General features: G+C 45.4%; 1 protein-coding gene and 1 non-coding gene across 2 annotated transcripts in view; one reads left to right on the forward strand and one right to left on the reverse strand.

Moving 5' to 3' along the window:
• The window catches only part of fray (oxidative stress responsive kinase frayed), a 247480-nt gene extending 228632 nt beyond the window's left edge, over positions 1–18848 (reverse strand). Inside the window, exon 1 of the mRNA XM_075682294.1 lies at positions 18366–18848. Coding sequence (XP_075538409.1) covers positions 18366–18418 — 53 coding nt within the window. The 5' untranslated portion in view covers positions 18419–18848. The remainder of the gene's footprint in view (positions 1–18365) is intronic.
• On the forward strand, positions 2792–2862 carry TRNAG-CCC (transfer RNA glycine (anticodon CCC)). The gene has a single exon. It is a non-coding gene; the product is annotated as a tRNA-Gly (tRNA).
• Positions 18849–20871: the final 2023 nt, after the last annotated feature.

The following is a 20871-nucleotide window of genomic DNA, read 5'->3' on the forward strand; positions in this document are numbered from 1 at the left end:
ATACGAGTAGATGGGACAAAAAAAGAAAGCTCGCTGAAATCTTCCTTTTTTGGAACCAAAATTAATATAGCGAAATTTCTCTGCAATTTGGCTTTATCAAGCCCCTTATCACGAGGCAAATTGCAGTCTGGGGCCCGTTATACCTGCTTTTATTTTTTGCGGAAGCGAACTCACTTTCGGAAACAATAGCACTAAAATCACGCAGACAAAGGTACTTTCTTAATCGCGGCCGTTATGCATGACCCACCACTATGCACATATAATACTCACATATGACGTTAATGGAAAGGGCACAGGATAACCCTCACCTTGAACTGGTCGTGCAGACTTGTTTTGGGATGCTCCTTTTTAGTTTCTTTAAGTGCACTGATTCGCCCAACAAGAAGGGACGAAATGTTACGAAAGTGTACAAAGATATGCCGAAGCAGCAGGAACAAGCGTCGCCATTCTCTATGAAATGTGTTCGCTTACGTTGCAATAGGTAAAAATGCGAATGCGGAGATGAGCAGTCGATGCTGTACTCATCGCTGTCAACGGCGTTCGTTATAACGAATGGTATTCGTGGATGTCACAATCAGCAGAAAACCTAATTTCCTTCATTTCTGCGCACATCAATATGTCACGTGTCATCTAGTGAAGTGGCGTACGAAAAGAACCTCATCGACTCCAACTTTGAGAGAGAGAGAGAGAGAGAGAGAGAGAGAGAGAGAGAGAGAGAGAGAGAGAGAGAGAAGGCATAAGGGAAAGGCTACCCCAACTTCGGTTGCTCAATATTTCTAGATCCCTGTTACATATATGCGTTTTACAATGGAGCTTTTCAACAGCGATTACCATCACTTTTGGGGTATAAATGTAAGCAACAAAGCTTTCATTAATGGCAGTTTACAATTTTGTTAACTCTCTATTGAGCACTTGTGACCTGTGTCCTACAAAATGGCACATCTTTACAATATACATAAAAACGTGCAAACCTAAATCAAAATTCTGCTTCCTAGAGTTGCTATAAAAATATTTCATTTCTCAATTGCAACAAATTTAATTGAGATTGGTCCAGTGGTTGTTCCCGTGAGCGCATGTATGCTTTCTATATGTATATTGAATAGGAAAATTGGTGTTGCCCCCTAAAGCACTGTCTTAATTTAGCTATATACTTATTTAACTAGATAACATGCGATAAATATCTGGAATTGTGCAAGGTGTGTGCGAATGATAGAGTATCATTATTTCTTGTGGATTGATTGCGTTGGTAGACAATCAAATTTCGGAATAATCTGCACAGAACACTCTCAGATAATTGTTTTAAAAGATAAGACTAGGCAGGATTCCCGTGAAAGGAGGAAACATTTAGTACTTCTCGACTAGGTAGAGAGCTGCATGCATCAAGCAAACAGATAGTGTTCCATTTTTAACTCATGGCGCAATGTCACTTGGGCCCTTTTTCGCGGTGATAACCTCGACTGTCCTCCAGACTTTGAAGGCTACGCGCACGTAGCAGAATGGCTTCTCCACAATAAGAGAACCTGTCGGGGAAAGCCCTCTTCTGTAATTCCCTTGTCGGGGCAGACGACGGGGAGTGTAACGGAAGTACATCCACGGAGGCGCGCACGAACGGAATAATTTCTACGCGACTTGATCGAGATCTGTACCGCGCCAAAAAAAAATAAAGTCAGAACTTTTATAGAGCATGATGGAAGCGCGTTTATGTCTTTATATTCTGAATGTGTCTTCTTCCTTCTTTTCTTTTTTTCTTGTCAGTTCAAGAATTAGTGTATCTGTAGTTTCTCGCAGCTTTTTGTCCGGGATCCACGCCCTAACTGAGTAAGATAAGTTAAGGTGTTCATTCATTTAGTTTATTGGCTTCACTCAAACGGTTACATTGCTCTATGCTTTGTAATTGCTTTACTGTACTTTTTGTGATCTGCAGACGTCTTACTTTTTATTTCGTTATCATCCTCTCATCTTTAATCTGTATCTCTCTATCCCCTACTTATTGAAGAGTAGGTTGCCGTCTCTCCTCTTCTGGTGGCAGTTGCCAGCCTGCTGTTTTCTCTCTCATTCTCTCTGTAATGTCCAATGGAAGAAGTTGTCTCGAAACGTTTTAATCAAATATATTGTATAAATGTTACGGTAAAATGACATGGGACGTCTTCAATGTGTGTGTGTGTGTGGATAGGGGTGAGGGGGGAGGAGAATCATTTAAAGATAGAATTCCTATCGCAGACACTTTTCACGAAGACTTAAAACTAAATTCTGGGCTTTTACGTGCCAAAACTATGATCTGGGATTGTTTAACGTCCACCCCCTGCATGGTACACGGGCATCTTTTTTTTTTTTTTCCACTTCACCCCCATCTAAATGCAGCCGCCAGGACGGGATTCAAATCCCGCGCCCTCGAGCTTCGCAGCTCAACGCCAAATCCACTACGCCCCTACATGGCGGATAGTTATCGGACTTCTGTGGGCCACCTTTCCTTTCCTTTCTTTTTTTGGAACTGCTACGTTACGCGTCCGCAAGAACTATACAGACAAAAAATTAGCGCATGTGTTTGAAAACGCGTCCGTGGAGGAACATTATGTAGCTCCATTAAAGAAAAAAAAAAAAAAGCTCGAACTATAGGCAGCCTGAATAACTTAGTGAAATAACCGATATTATTTCTGCAGGAAAGACACAAATCTTCCCAGTGACCTACTTTGCACTCGCTTACTTCAGTTTATTTTGTATCAAATAACAAAAGCAGCTTAGCTGAAAGGAAAACGCACCTATAGCTTTGTAATACGTAGCTGCTCTCGTGGCGCCGCTGGTGTAGTGGTATCATGCAAGATTCCCATTCTTGCGACCCGGGTTCGATTCCCGGGCGGCGCAGTGACTTTTTTTCTTCGTACTTTTTTTTTCCTTTTCACGGTTTATTTCTCTACCAATCTAAGAACGTCTCGCTAAATAAGAATTTTGCAGGGTTTCGATGTTAACGTACAAATGCACTAACAGGCGGGTCTTATACGACTGGCGCTTCTCGAACCAGACACGTGTTCGCAGCCCGATGTGTCGGCTTATTTCCATATCGGACCCAATGCAGAGGCAGGACAGCTCATACTTGTACGCGTGATGTTCGTGCTCATCTTCATTATCATCATCGGTAAGCGCAAAATAGGCACCCGTTTCCTTAATACGTCTAATTATTTCCCTGTAGTACATTTCAGTGCATTCGGCTGTCGTGCGCATTGCTTTCAGCAGCCTTCTTTCGGCAACGCTGGTTTTCCTGATGCCCTCTAGGCTGCCTGCCAATTAAATAATCAATCAAGTTTGCCCAACATTTCAGCGTTACTTTACGGCTCTAGCTTCTGTCTTGCGAAACACTTTGACTGTCCCGTGCGGCTGCTCTCCCTTCACCCAGGTCACCCCATTTTAGAGGCTTACAGACATGCTGTGGAACACAGCCTTCTTTGGGCCGTTTCGCGATTGTTGGTCGGACTCGGCAAGGGAGACGGTCGTTCGTTTGCGCGTTCGCACTCTCTCTCGCTCGGCCCTCTCATTCGCTCTCCATCACTTGGCCTCCCGCTCTCATCTAGCTCGCTCTTTCGTTCTCTCGCTCTATTTCGCTTTCCCAATTGCTCGCTCTCTCGCTTTCTCACTCGCTCACTCATTCGCCTTCTTGCTTGCTTTTTCTTTCACTCCCTCACATTCGCTCGCGCTCGTCCGCTCTCTCGTTCTCTCTCTTTCTCTCCCTCGTTCTACTTCTCCCTCCCATTCGTTTTCCAGCTCGCCCGCTCTCTCGCTTTCTATCTCATTCGCCTCTCTCTCGTTCACTATTTCGCACTCTGGTTAAATCACTCTCTCGTTCGTTCGTTCGTGCTATTCGCTTACGTTGACAATAACCGCGAACCGTTTACGCACAATTTTTAAAAGTGTAATTGATTACCACGAGTAGGTCCTTCCAGCAAACATTTCCAGCTCTGAGCTACGAAGAATGATCCCGTCGGTGATGTCCGTACACCGAATGCATCTACGCATTGTCGGAATTTCCGAAAATTGCCCACAGTTATCGTGGACCTCAGCCATTGCACCCTTGAATGTACAGGTATTATATTATGGCCGAAGAGTACGTCTAGCGTGCAACAGTCATCGTCCCTGTCATCTCAGCATTTTCTTTTTTTTTTCCTCTTCCATTTCCCCATAAGCACAACAAATGGCTAAAAAAATGCAAGTCTCACTGACATTTCTTGCGGGCGTATGTAAGAGGGAGGCGGGTAATGCTATGACATGGCCGCACTTTCCCTGATAGAAAAGGAAGTAAAAATCTGTAATCTCAAGTGCGCATTAAGTACTACAGTATCTTTTTCTATTCAAATACTTGGTCTGCCCTTTTAAGCATAAGTAATTCTTTAGAATTACTGTTAATGTTAATGTTATAATGTTAATAAAATGTTAATGTGAATGTTATAAAACGACGTAGAGTGCCACGTATTGGGGGGACATCGTTGGTGAGAAGGTTTTCCAATGGCGTGAAAAGGAGGTTAAGAAATCTCAGTAGGTGACAATTTACATCGATTTAAAGAAATGGTCCCCGCATTCAGTAACGACGCATTCAGCATTTCTTAGGATAATGTAACGTTTATAAGTATTCTACACGAAAACAAGCAAACAAAGAAAGACTTTAGGACTGCTAAGTTTTTTGTGACGTAATTTTGTCCCACACATCGACATTGTTACGTGTCACTGTTCGACGCTACCTGGAGATACTGTGATCGATGCGCGGCATTTCAACTGAGAACGTTAGCGTGTGGCTATGACAGAAAGCCATGCGCAAGATATATTTGCAACGGTAACGAAGCATGTTAAAATGGCGATCGAAGGGCAAGCGGAATGAGTAGGCGTCCATCGTCGCCTCCACTGCAGCCACGCTGAGACTGCATTCATCTGCTGCTCTTCCGTGTCAATATTTATCAATAGTTTGCGTCAGTCTTGCCCTTTTAACACATGCGTCACCACACTACGCGATATTTCTGTCTGCCTAGTGACAACATTTTTTTTTTTTTTTGCGAACAGCGTCATTTTTTTTTTAGATCAACGTGACACAACACTAGCAAAACTGGCGAGGTATTAGCGAATATAAAGCAGCGCAACCTGGAATACGGACGAAAAAGTAGGATAGCGTTCGTCCTGTTCTCTTTCTCCGTCCCTGTTCCAGGTGGCGCTGCTTTATATTTACTGAATATGCACGAACAAGCCCAGCTACAAGCACTGCTAAGACATATTAGTGACTCGTAAGTTAAGAAAGTTACTTTTAAAATTGCTTCCTAGAATGCGCTTTATTATTCAAAGGCTGCAATTAGTTGGTCGAAATTGGCTAAACGGCGCATGCACTGTTACCATGATGAAGTAACGGTGACATTCACTCACGGAGGCCACGGCTGCGGTGTTCGCTCCGAAATAAACGCGCATTCACAATGAAATGTACTTTTTTAAAATTCGTTATCAAATCAATTAGAATTAGGTTTTAAGGCTGCGGGCGCTGCAGTTTTACTAAATACGCTTAACTGCTGCATCTTCGGAAGCGTATCAGTCAATTAGATAACGGAAACTTACTGCAATACCTATTTATGGTGATGTTTAGAATGCAGCAGGCGAATATATAGACCCACACTGAGGAAAGGCCTACATATGGGAACGAATAGACTTTCTTACGTGACTCTGCAAACGCATCGCTTCTATTTCTCGCACCTTTCCAACAAATAAATACTGCAGGTACTTCGCAGACATTAGTTTAGCTATCGTGACTGATGAAAACTAGGCAACGTGCAGGTATAACATGGGCCAAGTGCATCTTGGTGCTAATAAATTAGGCCTACTTGTGTTCACTTGAACCGTGCTCGATCAATAGTCGTGGAGGATCCTTTATTTTGTGCAGGGCGTCTGCGCGTTTAGGCACAGTGAGGCAGTGGTTGCGCTGTGCTTTACGCGTGCTGCACTGTTCACTGTATCTTTAGTGTTTACTGCTGCATCTTCAGCATGACTGGCGTTTCGTGGAAATTCTCTGCGGTAAGTGCAGACAGCTACAGCTTAGGAAAATAAGAGGGGAAAGCGTACTTTTTGTTCGCATTGCTCGGGTCATTAGTAGGCGACATGGAGAATTTATGCAATTTATTTATCCAGAAATACTTTACCAGAGGCACTGCGCAAAGGAGGGGGGAATGTATAGGAAATGTCAGGGCAATATTGTGCAAAAAAATTTACACACCAGTGTTGCCGCAGTAATTCGGTACGCATAAAAAATAAGAACAAGACGACAAGGAAAGGCGTCTAACGCAATTGTGCATCAGCAGCTGATGTATAATGATTGTATAAGCCCGCAAATACACGCAAAAGTGCCCCGAGCGGCGAGTTGCGCGGCAATTTTGCGTGTATTCGCGGGCGTCATTCACACGCGGAAAAGCACTTTTATGTAGCACGTATTGAGCAACAGAAGGCTGTATGGGCAAGTTTTTCATGCCGCTCTGCAATTTTCTCATTGACACTTTTCATCTAATTATAATATTCGAGAAGTTGATTAATTAAGTAAGCCTAATCATGTAAATAGGCGGAATAAAAAAATAGTTTGAGTATCTCCAAGTGACGGCAAACAACATTACCCTTGTTCTGCCCAGCTACGTGTCATTCACATATTTTTAAACTCAGGCTAAAGTTAGCTGGGACGCCCTGTATAGAGTAAACGAGAATTCATGATTACTATCGCTATCGGAACTCTTTGTGGTCACGCTCGGCTGCCATGATATCAGAAATGTTGTTCCAAAAGCAATGGCTCGAGGGAGAGTGGATGAGTTGCATGTCGGTGTTATGCCATAGACGCGCAGGAAAGGAACTGATTGCACAATCTTCGCGACCTGTAATGAGGAATATCAAGACGCAAAAGTAATGGTTTTGTGTTATGAGCATATTTAGGGAATAATCAACAGAGCCATGCCGAAAGAGTATTAAGAACTGCAGCGAAAAATCGAGTTCGATTTGTAGTATACTTGTGCTGTAATCACAACAACGCGAAATAAGCTGCCCTGCCCTATCCTGAACTGATTTAGTTTCTCAGCTAAACACTTCTGATGAGCACACCAAACAGAAACAGTGAATTAAAGTTAAGGTGCGACAAAGGTATAGGTAAGTTAATTTACGGACATCGTTAGTAAAATTAGGTAAGTTTCGATGTACCCGCTCCAATGATCTGGAAGCGTTGGGGAATGCTAAAATATCGTGTGATGACCGAAAAAGGGTCGGAGAGAGGTTAAGGACCAGATACTTGTAGCACGGTGGAAGAAGTTTATTCTTCCACCGTGACTTGTAGTGCGCATTATACAAGACGATGCTGTTATTAATGTGATACAAGAACATAGACGTGGTATCACACTTTGAAACGTCGAGCTTCATTCGTCGAGTGTAACTTTTCAAAATTCCTTATTGTTCTTGAGCCATTTTGCAAGAGCGCGCTGGGGAAGTCAGGATAACCATGCATAGCTGTGAAAATTAAGAAAAAAAATTATTCGTCCGAGATCCCGCTCATCGCGTTTCTGTTTTACGATGTGTGTCGAGTTTTGTCTAGAGTGTCCACACTATACATACTTATTTGTTCGTTTTTAGTTAATATTAAGAACTTTTGTTAACCAAACATTTTTTTTTATTTTTAGTCTGCATTTTTGTGATGGCTACGCACCTTAAAGGTATTAGATTGCATAATTGTTCAGTGCTCACACTGTGCTACTTATTTCTGCCATCTAAATGTTTCAGCTGTACATTAATAAATGCACCAAGATGTTGCAGGAAGGATTTGGAAGGTTCTGTTAATCGCGATTGCTCACTTTTGCTAAATCACGCATCATGTTCACTTAGAGCTTCGCTCCTTCTTCAAAATGAACACGTAATACATGGATATCTAAGCGCTACTTCGATGTTCTGCTGGATGACACGAAACCCCCTGAATGCACCAATTCTAACATACATAAGCAGGGTGCTTCATCTAACCTTTGCCAAGCCTATAAAAAAAAAAAAAAGAAGGAAGGCATGTGAGAGTGCGCTATGCGAATGCAGCCAAATTAGCAATGCTGATTGTCGTCTGGAGCAGCTGAATGTATTTTTTTCTATTATGGGTATAGCTAAAGTAATTAGCCCAACTTAATTACGCATTTTTAAGTTATAACTTTAAAAGCAAAGCCTTCAGTACAAAAGTTGCACAGCGCATTGATGAATACATATCTAGTTGAATCCTTTCCGTGACGATAGCTGTCGTGTTATTCTTTCTTTATGTGCTCCAAAGAAAGCGCGCAAAATGTGAGAATGTATTATGAGACTAGGCGCTGTAGTGCGTTGTGAGTTTAATAGTGATTTCAAACATGCTTCGAATGAATCATCTGCGCTTCACATAGACCGAAACATAATGAATAGGATGTATGCAAAAATTATGGTTGCGAGTCGACGACCTCATCTCGCATGCAGTCTGTCAAACGCAAAAAGAAAAAAAAAAGAAAAGAAACGAAAAGAATAAACAAAGAAAGGCAGGAAAGAAAGACTGACAGGGTTCCGAGAAATCCTATGGGCTATTTATCTTGGCAGAAGTAGAAACGAAGACCGTTGTGTTATAATGGCCTCTTTTATTCCTTACAGTGGGGCGAATATCAACGCTTTCGAATACGAAAAGCAAGCATCGAATATCGAAAGAAATATCGAACAGCCTGACACAGACGCTTGTGTATATATATATATATATATATATATATATATATATATATATAATAAAAAGGCGGTTAACCAAGGGGCCCGATTTTTATTATTCATATCATACGGAGCCAACAAACACTGACACCAAGGACAACATAGGGGAAATGACTTGTGCTTAATGAATGAAATAAACAAACGATAAATTAATGGAAATGAAAGTGGACGAAATAACAACTTGCCGCAGGTGGGGAACGATCCCACAACCTTCGCATTTCGCGTGCGATGCTCAACCAATTGAGCTACCGCGGCGCCGTCTCCCCATCCACTTTCTAGGGTATTTATGTTTCCTAGTAGAATCCTGGGAGTGTTAGCCAGCGCCACCACTCACAGACCTTGGCGGCGGATATGGAACATCCTTTCTGCCGTAGGCTTCACGAGAACGTAATCTTTTTGGCAGCCGGTCAATAAACCCACACATGCCACCTGAAGACATCAATGTTGCCAGATTCGAGACCCTCCCTCATTATGTAATAAACGAGAAGAAAGCGGGTTAACCGAGGGGCCCGATTTTTTTTGTCATATCATAAGAAGCCACAAAACACTGACACCAAGCACAACATAGAGAAAATGAACTCCCAGGGTTAGTCCCAGTAGTAAAACATAAATACCCAAGAAAGTGGATTGGAAAACAGCGCCGCGATAGCTCAATTGGTATGAGCCTCGCACGCGTAATGCGAAGGTTGTGGGATCGTTCCCCACCGGCGGTATGTTGCTTCTTCAATGAATTTCATTCCGATTAATTTATAATTTCTTTAACTCGATTATTAAGTACATGTAATTTCCCCTATGTTGCCCGTGGTATCATTGTTTGTTGGCTTCTTATGATTTGGTTAACAAAAATCGGGCCTCTCGGTTAACCCCCGTGCTTGTCGTTCTACACACGCACACACATTATATATAACTATATATATATATATATATATATATATATATATATATCGCGTTAATTGAACAGTTCAAGGCACTCGGCTGCAGCGTTCGACCTCATTCTTATACAGACCGTGCGGTACAGAGAACACGAAGCTCTGGCGGAGAAGGTTTTGTAGAGGGTGCATAGAAGTCGCATTTCGACTCTGAAACATAAACAATGGGAAAGTGTACACGTGCGCGCACGCAGGTTGCAGTTCGTTCGTCTTAACGATATGCCTACTGTTAGCAGTCGAATAGCTCTCAAACGCTGCTTATTTGCAGGACGTTTTGACAGCACGCTGCACGTGCTCGCCCAGCCGATGACGCATTCTTGAGCGCCGACGGACACGTTTTGCCGCCGCACACGGTTTGTGTCAACCTGTCGCTGTCACTTTAGCGAGTGCGCTGACCCCTGCTGCAAGTTCTATTGCTGCAGCGCGCGCTGTCTGAGGTAGGTTAAGAACGTAAAACCGCCAGAACGTAACAATGCTAATGTGCATTCGCCACTCAACGAATGAACTCCTGTTCGTGGAGTACTGACGCAGATTGGCATTTTATGGTGTCGCGGAATTCAGCTGTACAAGTGCGATCCCACATCTGCGACCGAGTGTTCTATGATGACAAAGGACTCCTGCGGCAACTTTAAATCGCACGCGAACGGCTGACTTCGAGCGGCGTACCTTGCGACACAGAGGTCAGCGTGGCTTAAAGGAAGGTCCACGACACAGGCGGGGCCATTCACACACAGCTTTAGTTCTCGTTCGTAACAGATGTAGTCAAAGGGGCCAACCTTAATCTTGGAACGGCGTTTTACGGCTTCTAACGTCGAACGCCCCTTCGCTGTCTCTCCGAAACGTCGTAATTTAATCATGCTGGGCCCTGTTTTTACTACGAACCAACTTCGAGCTTGGTTTCAGAGGGAAATCTCGTGCGTCATCGTGCAACGCATGAGGGACTGCATCGCAATAACTCTGCATGGTGTATATCCTATATCTATCAATGACTATCCGTCGACACGCACGAAGACTTCCTCCTCTCCTCTCCCCCCCTCCTCCTGCCGCATGGTCATCAGTCAATTGGTACGGCCTTAGGATCTACTGATACTGCCTACGAAGCCCTTACGACGTCAATCTATAGTGACACTTCTTACCTACTCCTTATAACATTGTGAGCTTCTAACTATGTCCACCTATTATGCGACATGTATACAACTTGCATCTGTTACAATGGTTATTACACACTACCGCGAGTAGTCCGCTACATATATAGTAACACAACAGCAATAAGACGCTGAAAACGCTTGATTAAACAGCAAGCATCTTCATTTGTTGTTTATTCTTTCTATCGCCCCATAACCGTTGCGAAGACACATATCGCGCACTTGCCGCAGGATCGGTCCACCCACGCCTTTGATTACACTGGCTCCGGGACCAGCCGGCCGGACGTTAAGCGTCGACATCGTCAACGAACGTCCGTGACAGTTAAAAAATATATATCGAATTAAAAGTCCCCTGGTGACGCAGGAGGCTGCTTAGTGCAACGACAAGCATAATAATAATATTTGGGGTTTTACGTGCCAAAACCACTTTCTGATTATGAGGCACGCCGTAGTGGAGGACTCCGGAAATTTTGACCACCTGGGGTTCTTCAACGTGCACCTAAATCTAAGCACACGGGTGTTTTCGCATTTCACCCCCATCGAAAATGCGGCCGCCGTGGCCGGGATTCGATCCCGCGACCTCGTGCTCAGCAGCCCAACACCATAGACGACAAGCATAGCCTTATTGAAGAGACCTATGGCGCTTTCGAGTAGATGCACAGTACTGCGCTCGCAACTTCGCGAAACGTGGGCTCAAACGTAGGGCTCGGTGACTGATCTATAAAACGTCTGATTAATCGATTAATGCGTTAGTCGCGATTACGTTTTTGATCGCGATTAATTGGTTGAACTCACAAGCGGAAAAGCAAGCAAGCGCCGGCACTGCAGGTACCCCCGCTTCGCGTGTTGAACAGGGAAGAAAGGAGCCGCCGATTGCGTTTCACGACTATGAGACGTCGTCGTACATGTGTATCAAGAGACCAGGCAAAAGTCAAGCCACACACGTGTATAGGCTACAAGCCAGTGGAACAAGTGTTTGTGAAGTGAATATAGTTTACTGCAGCAGGACTTATGATTTAGGCTGAGGGACGCACGTTTAATATGCTTGATACAGTATATGAGCACTCGAGCAACGCGTCTGTGACGTGATACTAAAAGCAACAAATTACCATTTCATATTACGTGTCCTCTATTTATTCTTCGATGTTTACCCACAAAAACTGTCTTTGGCTTACGTGCGTGAATCTACATATTGGATTGTTCGATTAAGCGATTAAATTGATCCTTTATTCGATGATACCTTTATTCGATGTACCGCCCTATACTATATATTACGCTGGCCTCGCGGTGATGCCGGTGGGATCGGGGTAAGCCATCTCGAGAGACTTTCGTAGCAGCCGCCACTGACCGCTTCCGTTTGCCACTTCGAAAGCACCATTAGCGAGGGAGTTCCTTTAATGGGTGCTCGAAATGTTTTCCTGGCCATGTACACGCTTTGAATGCCACTGCAGATGACAAGCGTGGTAGGTACATGACCCCCTCATGCATAGTACACAAGCACAATCATACACAAGCAACACAAATAACAAGCTCAGGCTCACAAAACTGCATCAGGTAACTAACGTGTCTGGGTCAGGCCAGTGTCTTGGACGCAGGCAAATATAGTGTCCTTGTTGGGTGCGTATAGCACGTGCTCCAAGGTTGAATAATATGTCGCAGCTCGAAGGAGCTGCTACATAAATTCAAAGCAGATTTGATTACTTCTTTTGAGGCCTCAAAGCGCGTGCTCACGTTCAAAACAATGTGCAAGTAATCGCTCACCTTGCAACCCTATCGAGCCGTGCGTGACTATCGCGTCAATTGCAGTTTCCGCAGGCAGTAATTCGTAGGCAACGTTCAAAAGAATACGGTGGGGACATGTGTGCACTCGCTCCTCGAAAGGCCACTCGGCATTTGGAGATACGATTTTGGGTGAGCAATTCGAATGTAGCGGTCGGTACTGTTTCAGCGCCAGACGATGGCGCTTGTATGAGCGCCTGACCCGCTCCTTTTTTGAAGCAGCCGGAGACACCAGTCGCGATTAGCTTTGCCAGTTCTTCACCGGACGAAGTCGGTGCGGGGGGTGGCGGGAGATGGCCTGGCTGGAGACGACCGACCCTGTCATTGCTACGAGCCGCCAGTCTGTACTTGCAACAAAGGTGCACAATTGTTGTTTTTCTTTAGTTTGACCATGCCTCGATTTTTTTAAAGAAACAGTTGCCTGAATAACGCGGCTACCTATACAGACAAAGGTACTGTGAACGTTCAAGGCTTACAACATAACTGAGGCCATGACAAAAGCGAAACTACCTTTGTTTAGGATAACGCCACACAAAACAAACGAGAGGAATCTGCAATGAAGTTTTTAGGGCATTATAAATCAGAAATCTGGTTTATCGATTGTTATTTATCAGAAAGAAAAATAAAGCGAGAGTCGGGACATTTGTCCATCCCGACTGAGTCAAGTCGGCACGCTCGATGTTTGCTCAAAATTCGCGATGGTTGGCAACACGAGTCACGATGAGCAGCCGTGTGCCACCTCCGCAGCGTGGTCAGCCTCGACGTATGCACACCCTGCTATGCCGAATTAAAGGGGCCAGCGACTGAGGCACGTGCACAACAATGTTGCGGTGCAATCTGCACGCCTCTTCATGCCGACCCGTTGGCGCCTCGAAAGAGATCGTCTTTTGGCCGTAACAGATAAGAGCTGCCCGAGAGTCGATGAAGGTCACCCATCGATTCGTTGGCTCGTCCGAAACGGGAGCTATGTCACGCACGCAGTGCGGCGAACTCCGTGTCGAAATCCGTGGCTGAGCCTCGCCGAAATAGTTGTTTCAGTATAGATGGAATCCAGGCACCTGTTGTACGTAGAAAAATGTGATGTGACGGTGTCATCGGCGTGAACGTGGCGCCAACCTTCGTAGCACCTCGACGTGCGCCCGAGTGGAGATTATTCTAAAGGTAGCGCGGGAGGCGTTAGCCTTGTCCCGTATATTCGGCACTATAGCTGGCACAGTGGTCATTCGACAAGAACGCTGCTGTGGTGGTAAAAGCAGTCGCGTGTATCAAAGACTCTCACAATGGGTAATGGAACAGGTCGTGCACCGCAATGATGCCAATGGTTGCAAGGCAATGGCCAGGGGCTCTTGCGACGTATATCAGATGTGATGCGCGAAGTAACCTCTCGTATTTTAAAGAATTCGGAACGAAAGGCGCTGCGCTCTGTCGGCGTGGCTTTTTGTTTACACCAAGGAAGTCGCATGTAACATTCGCAATATATACTTCAGCTTGTGAACCCTCCACGAATTTCATATTCGTAGTGAGAGGCCAAGGTAAATATACCTGGTAGCGAAGCTTCCATAGGAGCCCATACGTTCAAAACATGGCGGTCCATCGGCGGTCCATGGGGCTTAGCGCCATCTGTATGCGGTGGGAACACTTCCGGCGGAAGAAAAAATAATGTGACGCCATGTCCGTTAAAAGCAGAAGTGGCGTCATTTTGTTTCGAAGGCGCGAAATTTGTTTTGTTGTTCTTCCTTTGGAGCTATATATTCAAATGCCCCGCCATTCGACTTGATGGGCGTTTCGAGCTTTCAGCGTGGCAAGCGATGCAGGAAAAGGCCAGCCGTACGGTTGTCGAAATCGCATCCCTGCACAGAACATACTTTCTTTGGAGGCCGACGAAAGCTTTAGGTGTAGAGTGCTGATCCTATTGCTGGATGCCAAGCCCGTCGGCCAGCGCAGCCGCACGAAAACAACTACACATTTATCTGGCGGTCGTAACTCACTACTTTTGACTGAACAGATTAAGAAGCAATGAAGCTACCCGCGTCACCAAATTCAGACAAACTTCGACAAGGAAGAAAGCAGAAACTGTGAGGGGGGCGTATTTCAACAGGTGATACGAGTGCGCCTTTCTGCCCATTTCAAGACGTGCATTGCATTGCGAGTGATAGTGGCGTCAACGCCCCCTGTAGCGATGGGCGCTGAAAAGAAATGCATTTATTAATAATAAAAAAATTAAACTTGTACTTTCTTTAATCGTCACGAATATATAAAATTGACTAGGAACATTATTTTCGTTGAATGAATCTAACTGTGTCTCGTTTGAATTAAAAAACGCGTTTTTCTTTCCCAATGTTTGTTCCCTCCAAACCTAGTCGCGCTTCAATCGCTGCTCCCATAACCCCCCATGCTGATGTCGGTGACAATCTGTACTGAACCGCTTTTCGCCCGAAGCTTCGCGACCTATTTGAATCGACCTTGGAGAGGCTCTGTAGGGTCAGCGGACCGTACCGGAGGAGGACGTAGTGAATCTACGCGCAGCATAGATAACGTATACAGAGCGTCCGCTCGCTCCACCACGACGCCTGCGGAAAATGTTTGCGAAGGATTTGAGTTTCTTCTTCAAGTGTCCGACGTGCGGCGTGTCTACCTCAGAAGCCTATCAGTTGTAACTGTCAGAAACTTGTGACGTAAGATACGGAAGTGCCTGCAACCTTTAGCAAATAGCGTGAGACCTCACGCATCAACAAGGCAATCGCAGAGCACTTCTCAGGTGATATTTCAAGGCCTGCCGAGCGTGTGGAATTTCTGTATCAATATGGGTGGAATTTTGTAGTCTTGAGCGCAGGAAGCGCGTGTTGCCCACAAAGGGCCGTACACTGTAAAATATCTTTCGTCTTTACAATTCAATAAGGGTGTAAATGCGTACATAACTTACACCTTTACGCCCTTTTTGGGTGTAAGGTGCACGCAGATGATACCCGCCTAAAAACCAAATAGCCACCGAATTCTGCGTGCACTTGTCGAGACCGTTGAGGGAGATCTTAAACAGCGCCGGGCTTGTGAATGAATGAATGATCCTGGGGAACACCACGCAATATTTTGTGGGCCATCGAACTTCCTTCATAGGACGCAAAGAATACTTTTTTTTTATCTAGAAAATATAGAATCCCCTGCCTACAAAGTGGAGAAAAAGAAGGGGAACTGAAGGGCTCGATTCTGCTAATCATGACCGCATAAAGCCAATAGGCAATGATGCCAAGCAAAGCATTGGGAAAATTTAGCGTGGTTGAAATGGCAATGTAGAAATAATGAAGAAAAGGGAAATGAAAGTGGACGGAAAACATTGCTAACGAAAATATAACTTGTCGCCGGTGGGAGCAGAGCCCGCAACCTCTGCATTACTCGTGCATTGCAGCACCAATTGTGCAACGGCGACGGCCATAAGTTCGTCCACTAACTTGGGTATTATTGTTTTACTAGATCTAGCCCTATAGGAGTGTTCGCCAGCGCCACTCAGAACCATGGCGTGCGGATGTGGAACATCATTTTTAGCCCGATGGCACCACGTAACACGTGATATCTTAGGAGAGCAGGCATGAGGCTCATGAACCCTCGCATGGAATATACCTGATGGCATTAAGCCTGCCTACAAAGCGGTCACACATCCACTTGCACAGGCGCCAGTAGGTTCGGCATGGCGCCGAGTCGACTGGCGCTTGCAGCGCGCATCGGCAGTGTGTGATACACGCTATAACGTGCACCGCCAGCTCAATTTCCTTCCCACTGCTCTCAACGTGGCGGCGTTGTTTCTACATCTTGAAGCCCAGAAATTAAGAAACGAAGAATGGTAATCAACGAAGGCGGATCCAATTTATTGGTTTAGCGTTAAATTGTTGTATTAAAGTGATTGTTAGCAATCGTGTGGTTCTGGTTCCTGATTTTGTTACGCATTGCTCATGTACATGTGCTGACAAGAGGACGCTTGAGCTCGGCTGCTACTATATCTAAATACATGTAGAAGAAGAACTCGTTTTTCTCGGCAACCACTGCAGCAAACTTGGCGAGATTTGTTGCATTTAAGATAAAAACTAAAAGTTTAGTGACTGTTCACTTCAAATTTTTTTTGTTTACGTCGTCAATTTTTTATTGAGAAAATTGACAAAATCGAAAATTTTCAGAAAACGAAATTATGAAGTTTGCAACTCTGTAACTCAGCAATCAAAAATGATATCACAATTCTGTGAATAGCATCTAATAGTACATCTAAAGCGTACAAAATTGATATGTTACACATGAATATAAAGAAATTTAGTAACATGAAAATACAGCTTTTGCGGAACCCATGTACACAACGTAACAAATTCACCTAAGATATAAAATAACATATTGATTTTGTCCGCTTTCAATGACCCAATGGGTGCCGTTTACGGAACCGCGATACCTGTAGTTGACGCAGAGGTACTAATTTGTAAACTTCGTGCTTTTATTTTTTTTTTCAGACTTGTGAATTTTGAAAATCTTTTTAACAAAATTCAGGCGTTAAATAGAAATTCCGCTTCCAAAAATCACTAGAATTTAACCTTCTCTCTCAAATGCAATAAATTTCATTAAAATCGGTCGAGGGGTTATCTCAGAAAAACGTTTTTGCCTTTTACATGTATTTGACTGGGTAGCGTCGGAGTTGTGCCCGAGCTAAAGCTTCCTCTTAATTTGTGCTGTCTTGTTTCGACGTACATCGAACGTTGTGTAGACAGCTTATTCGCTTGGGCGGCGGGAATAAGTCAGGCATTTCATTGCCTTTTTGCGAGTTCGAAATGCAAACAACAGTGTGTATACATATATATATATATATATATTCTTTTCTTGATGTCGGAACAAAACTTTAAACATTTTCAAATTGCCAATAACTTGTAAATGCTTGCAAGGCTCCGTATACCTCGATTACTATACAACTCATACTGCAGATACAGAAATAAAAATTCAGCTGTGACTTAGCGGTAATTGTGACAGAAATGCGTTATCATTACGTCACACCTCTTTGAGGTCCCGGATGCATGGTTTAAACCACGGTCACAACATTGCAAAGTGTCATTCAGGAGCTCACTCGTCACACCCGCTGCCTCTTGGACAGCGACGTGCAACTGACGGTGGTGGCGCAGACGGTGGTCCGGAGCACTTGCACTACCGTCAGTTGCACTAATATGTACGTACGCATACATTCCCGTGGATGGGTTTCCCAGACTTCACGTACAGCTCTTTCAATTTTCTTTGACCCTCCTAACGCTAAGGCTTTAATTAAAATGACGTTTAAATTTCGAGTAACCGTTTCTTTAGCTGGGGCTGACATGCTTCACAAGCTCGATGCACAAGTGTTCGAGAAAAGCAGCGCATTCCGTGTCACCGCGGCGCCGTAAAATCTGTCGTTTAAGAGGCGAACGCACGCTGCGGTTCATAGGCTCCCGGTCCGCAAATTCGGTGTGAGCAAAGTCGTTCAACGCTTTTGACCGAAGCACTCCGATACCGACAGTACTATACGAGTATAGGTCGTATCGAGCCGCAACTCGTGATAGAGACCTCCGCAAAAATGCAGAAACGTCAACACCCCACTCGGCGATGCGAACACCTCGTAATGCCTCGGGGCAAGATTGTCGCGCCTTTCCAAGCGCGAGCACCACATAGTTTTTTACGGAGAACGAGCCAGAGTAATCTCTCTCATTCGTGCAGGCGCGGACTCGAGTCCAACAAATCGTCGAGCGCTGCAACGCGCGCTCACCTTTTCCGCTGCGAGCTGAGGCGACTCTTGAGCGCAGCCACCCGTAGCCACATCCTGGCGAGTCGGCGTGGTCAAGGAGTCAAGACCGTCTCGTCGCCGCACAGGCGTCGGCGCTCGCGATCGCACTACACACACACACACGCCGGTCTCGTTGCGCGCTGGTTACGCACGAGGAGGGCGTGTGCCTCGGCGATCCTGTTAAGAAGGAGACGAGCCCCGGGGGGAACCGGTAGTACCAGCGTCTGGGCGGCGCGGCAAGCGGCGTCCAGCAAGCAGCAGCAGCAGCAGCAGCAGCAGCAGTGAATGCCGCCGCGTCTTCTGAGAGATACGTGAGCGAAATGAGGAGTTCCGCGCTCTCGCTCCGCGCACAGTGAAATCGGTTTCGCGTTGCACACAGGCGGCGGCGGCGAAGCCTCCAGCAGCCGTAGACACAGCAGCGCCGTGCACTTTCGGGATCGCGAACGCACTGCGCATTGCAGCAAGCGGCAGGGCGGCAGACGCGCAACCGGAGCGCGCGACCCACCGTTCGCCGGGAGATTCCGCGCCGGTTATTGTCTGTTTTGTTTTTTTCGTTTTGTTTTACTTGTTTGTTTTCTTTCTGTGCAAGCGGAGCCACCTGCGCGCACCGAGGAAGGGCGCAAGAAAGATGAGAACATTGTGTTTGTGTCGTGCTTCCGCGGGCGTCGCGCAAAGTGCGCACGTCGTCGCCGCGGGCAAGCTGCTCCCTCGCGCCAGTCGACCCTGGGAAATCGCCAAGCTAGTCATCACCTGGGCCGATTCATTATTTTTTTTCTTAATTTTTACTTATTGCCACAGATTCTAGGCCAATGTGGGGTTACGTAACAGAGCAGGGTGAACTTATATTCACTCACGTGAATACAAGTTCCCGTGAGTTAACACCTATACAGCAGACAGAGGGGGTCGGAGGTATATGCAAGTACAAACATCTATAATTAGTACACTTAAAAGGCAAAAAACCACAAGACAACCACGAGCGTCTAGCATGCAGAAAAAATAAACAATAGAACCCCAAGCAAATATGTTAAGGAAATATAAGACGTTACCAGGTAATCTTCAATTGATTAATGACCGTTAATAGAATCAAACCGCTATCGATAGAGGACTACTTTTGCACTGAAGCAGGACAAGTCCGAATTAAATCCCTGAAAAAAAAAAGAGAAATTCGCGAGCGAAGCATGGAGGAAGACCAGCGAGAGTTTACGAGCGTAAGCGCGGACGCATCGGTATTCCGCGAACGACGCCAGTAAGTTCTAAAACCTTTCGTCGTTGCTGCCTGGAGTGGTTGCTTTTACTACTATCGCCAATGAAAGGTCAGATGTCATAGCCGGATACGGCCTGCCATTTTATGGTACCTGGATGTTACGGTAACGCTAGAGCCAAGCAGTAAATAAGACCAGACAGCAGCATTACTCATCCGAAAATATACTTGCATTTTTTTATAAGAAAAAAGTTGCTTATTGGTGGAGAAAATAATAAAAAACGAGACCTCCCATTTTGAAGCTCGCATCAAAATTGCGTCACCGGTTACGTAACTGTGACGCCATGAAACTCGCACATTCTCCCATTTAGGTTATGTTTTAGCGCTTCGGATCGAGATGGTTCCAACGTCTTCCTTATGTTCCATATTTTTGCATGGACTGCAAGCTTCTTTTGCTTTTAATTTCTCACCAGCGCGAGCCTTCTTTTGAAAACTCGTGCTGTTTCATAGTTACTGCTGTAGAGTGCGGACTCTCTTTCCTGGACGAGCTCTCATCGTAGCGCCCAAAGCAGATTATTCTATGATTTCCATGCAACTTTTCTCTTGCTTTTTCGGGGTCACTATGCCGTGAAATACGTAATGATCCGTAAAAAAAAAGTTTGTTTCAAGAGTAACCGCGGCCTTTGCCCAAAAACAACACGCTCTCCGTGAGCTCTAATCGACATTTACAGCGGTTAAATTGCGGAGCGCAAAACAGATGGCGCCACTGGCTTCGACGTCATACGACGCCTTCCGAGTGCGGTTGAGTGCCCTCTTAGTACAGCCGAATGCCTGAATCACCGCAATAGAAGAATGGGCTTGCGCTCACTTTATTGGCTCTATTGGCCTCGAGCTCCACCACTGGAAAAGCTGGCGCCACCGTCGGCGTGACGTGCTATTAGGGATCACGTGTACATAGCGTCCGCGTCGGCAGCTTCGGGAGCGCCGAAGCCAGCTGAAAACGAGAGTTTAAATTCCCTCGTACACTGCGGTCCTCATTTAGTGGCGAGATTCTCCCGCTTCGAGTGTCTCCTTTACAACGCTTGAAAGCACCACAATAGGTAGAGGCTGCCTTTGAAGGCGCGAAACATGGTAGGCTACTGCTTGGTGCCGCAGTACCGGACGTACGAAACGGAGCCCGGTGTCAACCTTATTCACTCGTAGCCGCAGGACAAGAAGCTGCGTGAAGCTTGGCTCGCGAAACATAAAACCGGCAAACAGCCATCGGCTACAACTCGGGTTTGCAGC

Source organism: Dermacentor variabilis, chromosome 2 (assembly GCF_050947875.1).
Source record: "Dermacentor variabilis isolate Ectoservices chromosome 2, ASM5094787v1, whole genome shotgun sequence".
Taxonomy (NCBI): Eukaryota; Metazoa; Arthropoda; class Arachnida; order Ixodida; family Ixodidae; genus Dermacentor; species Dermacentor variabilis.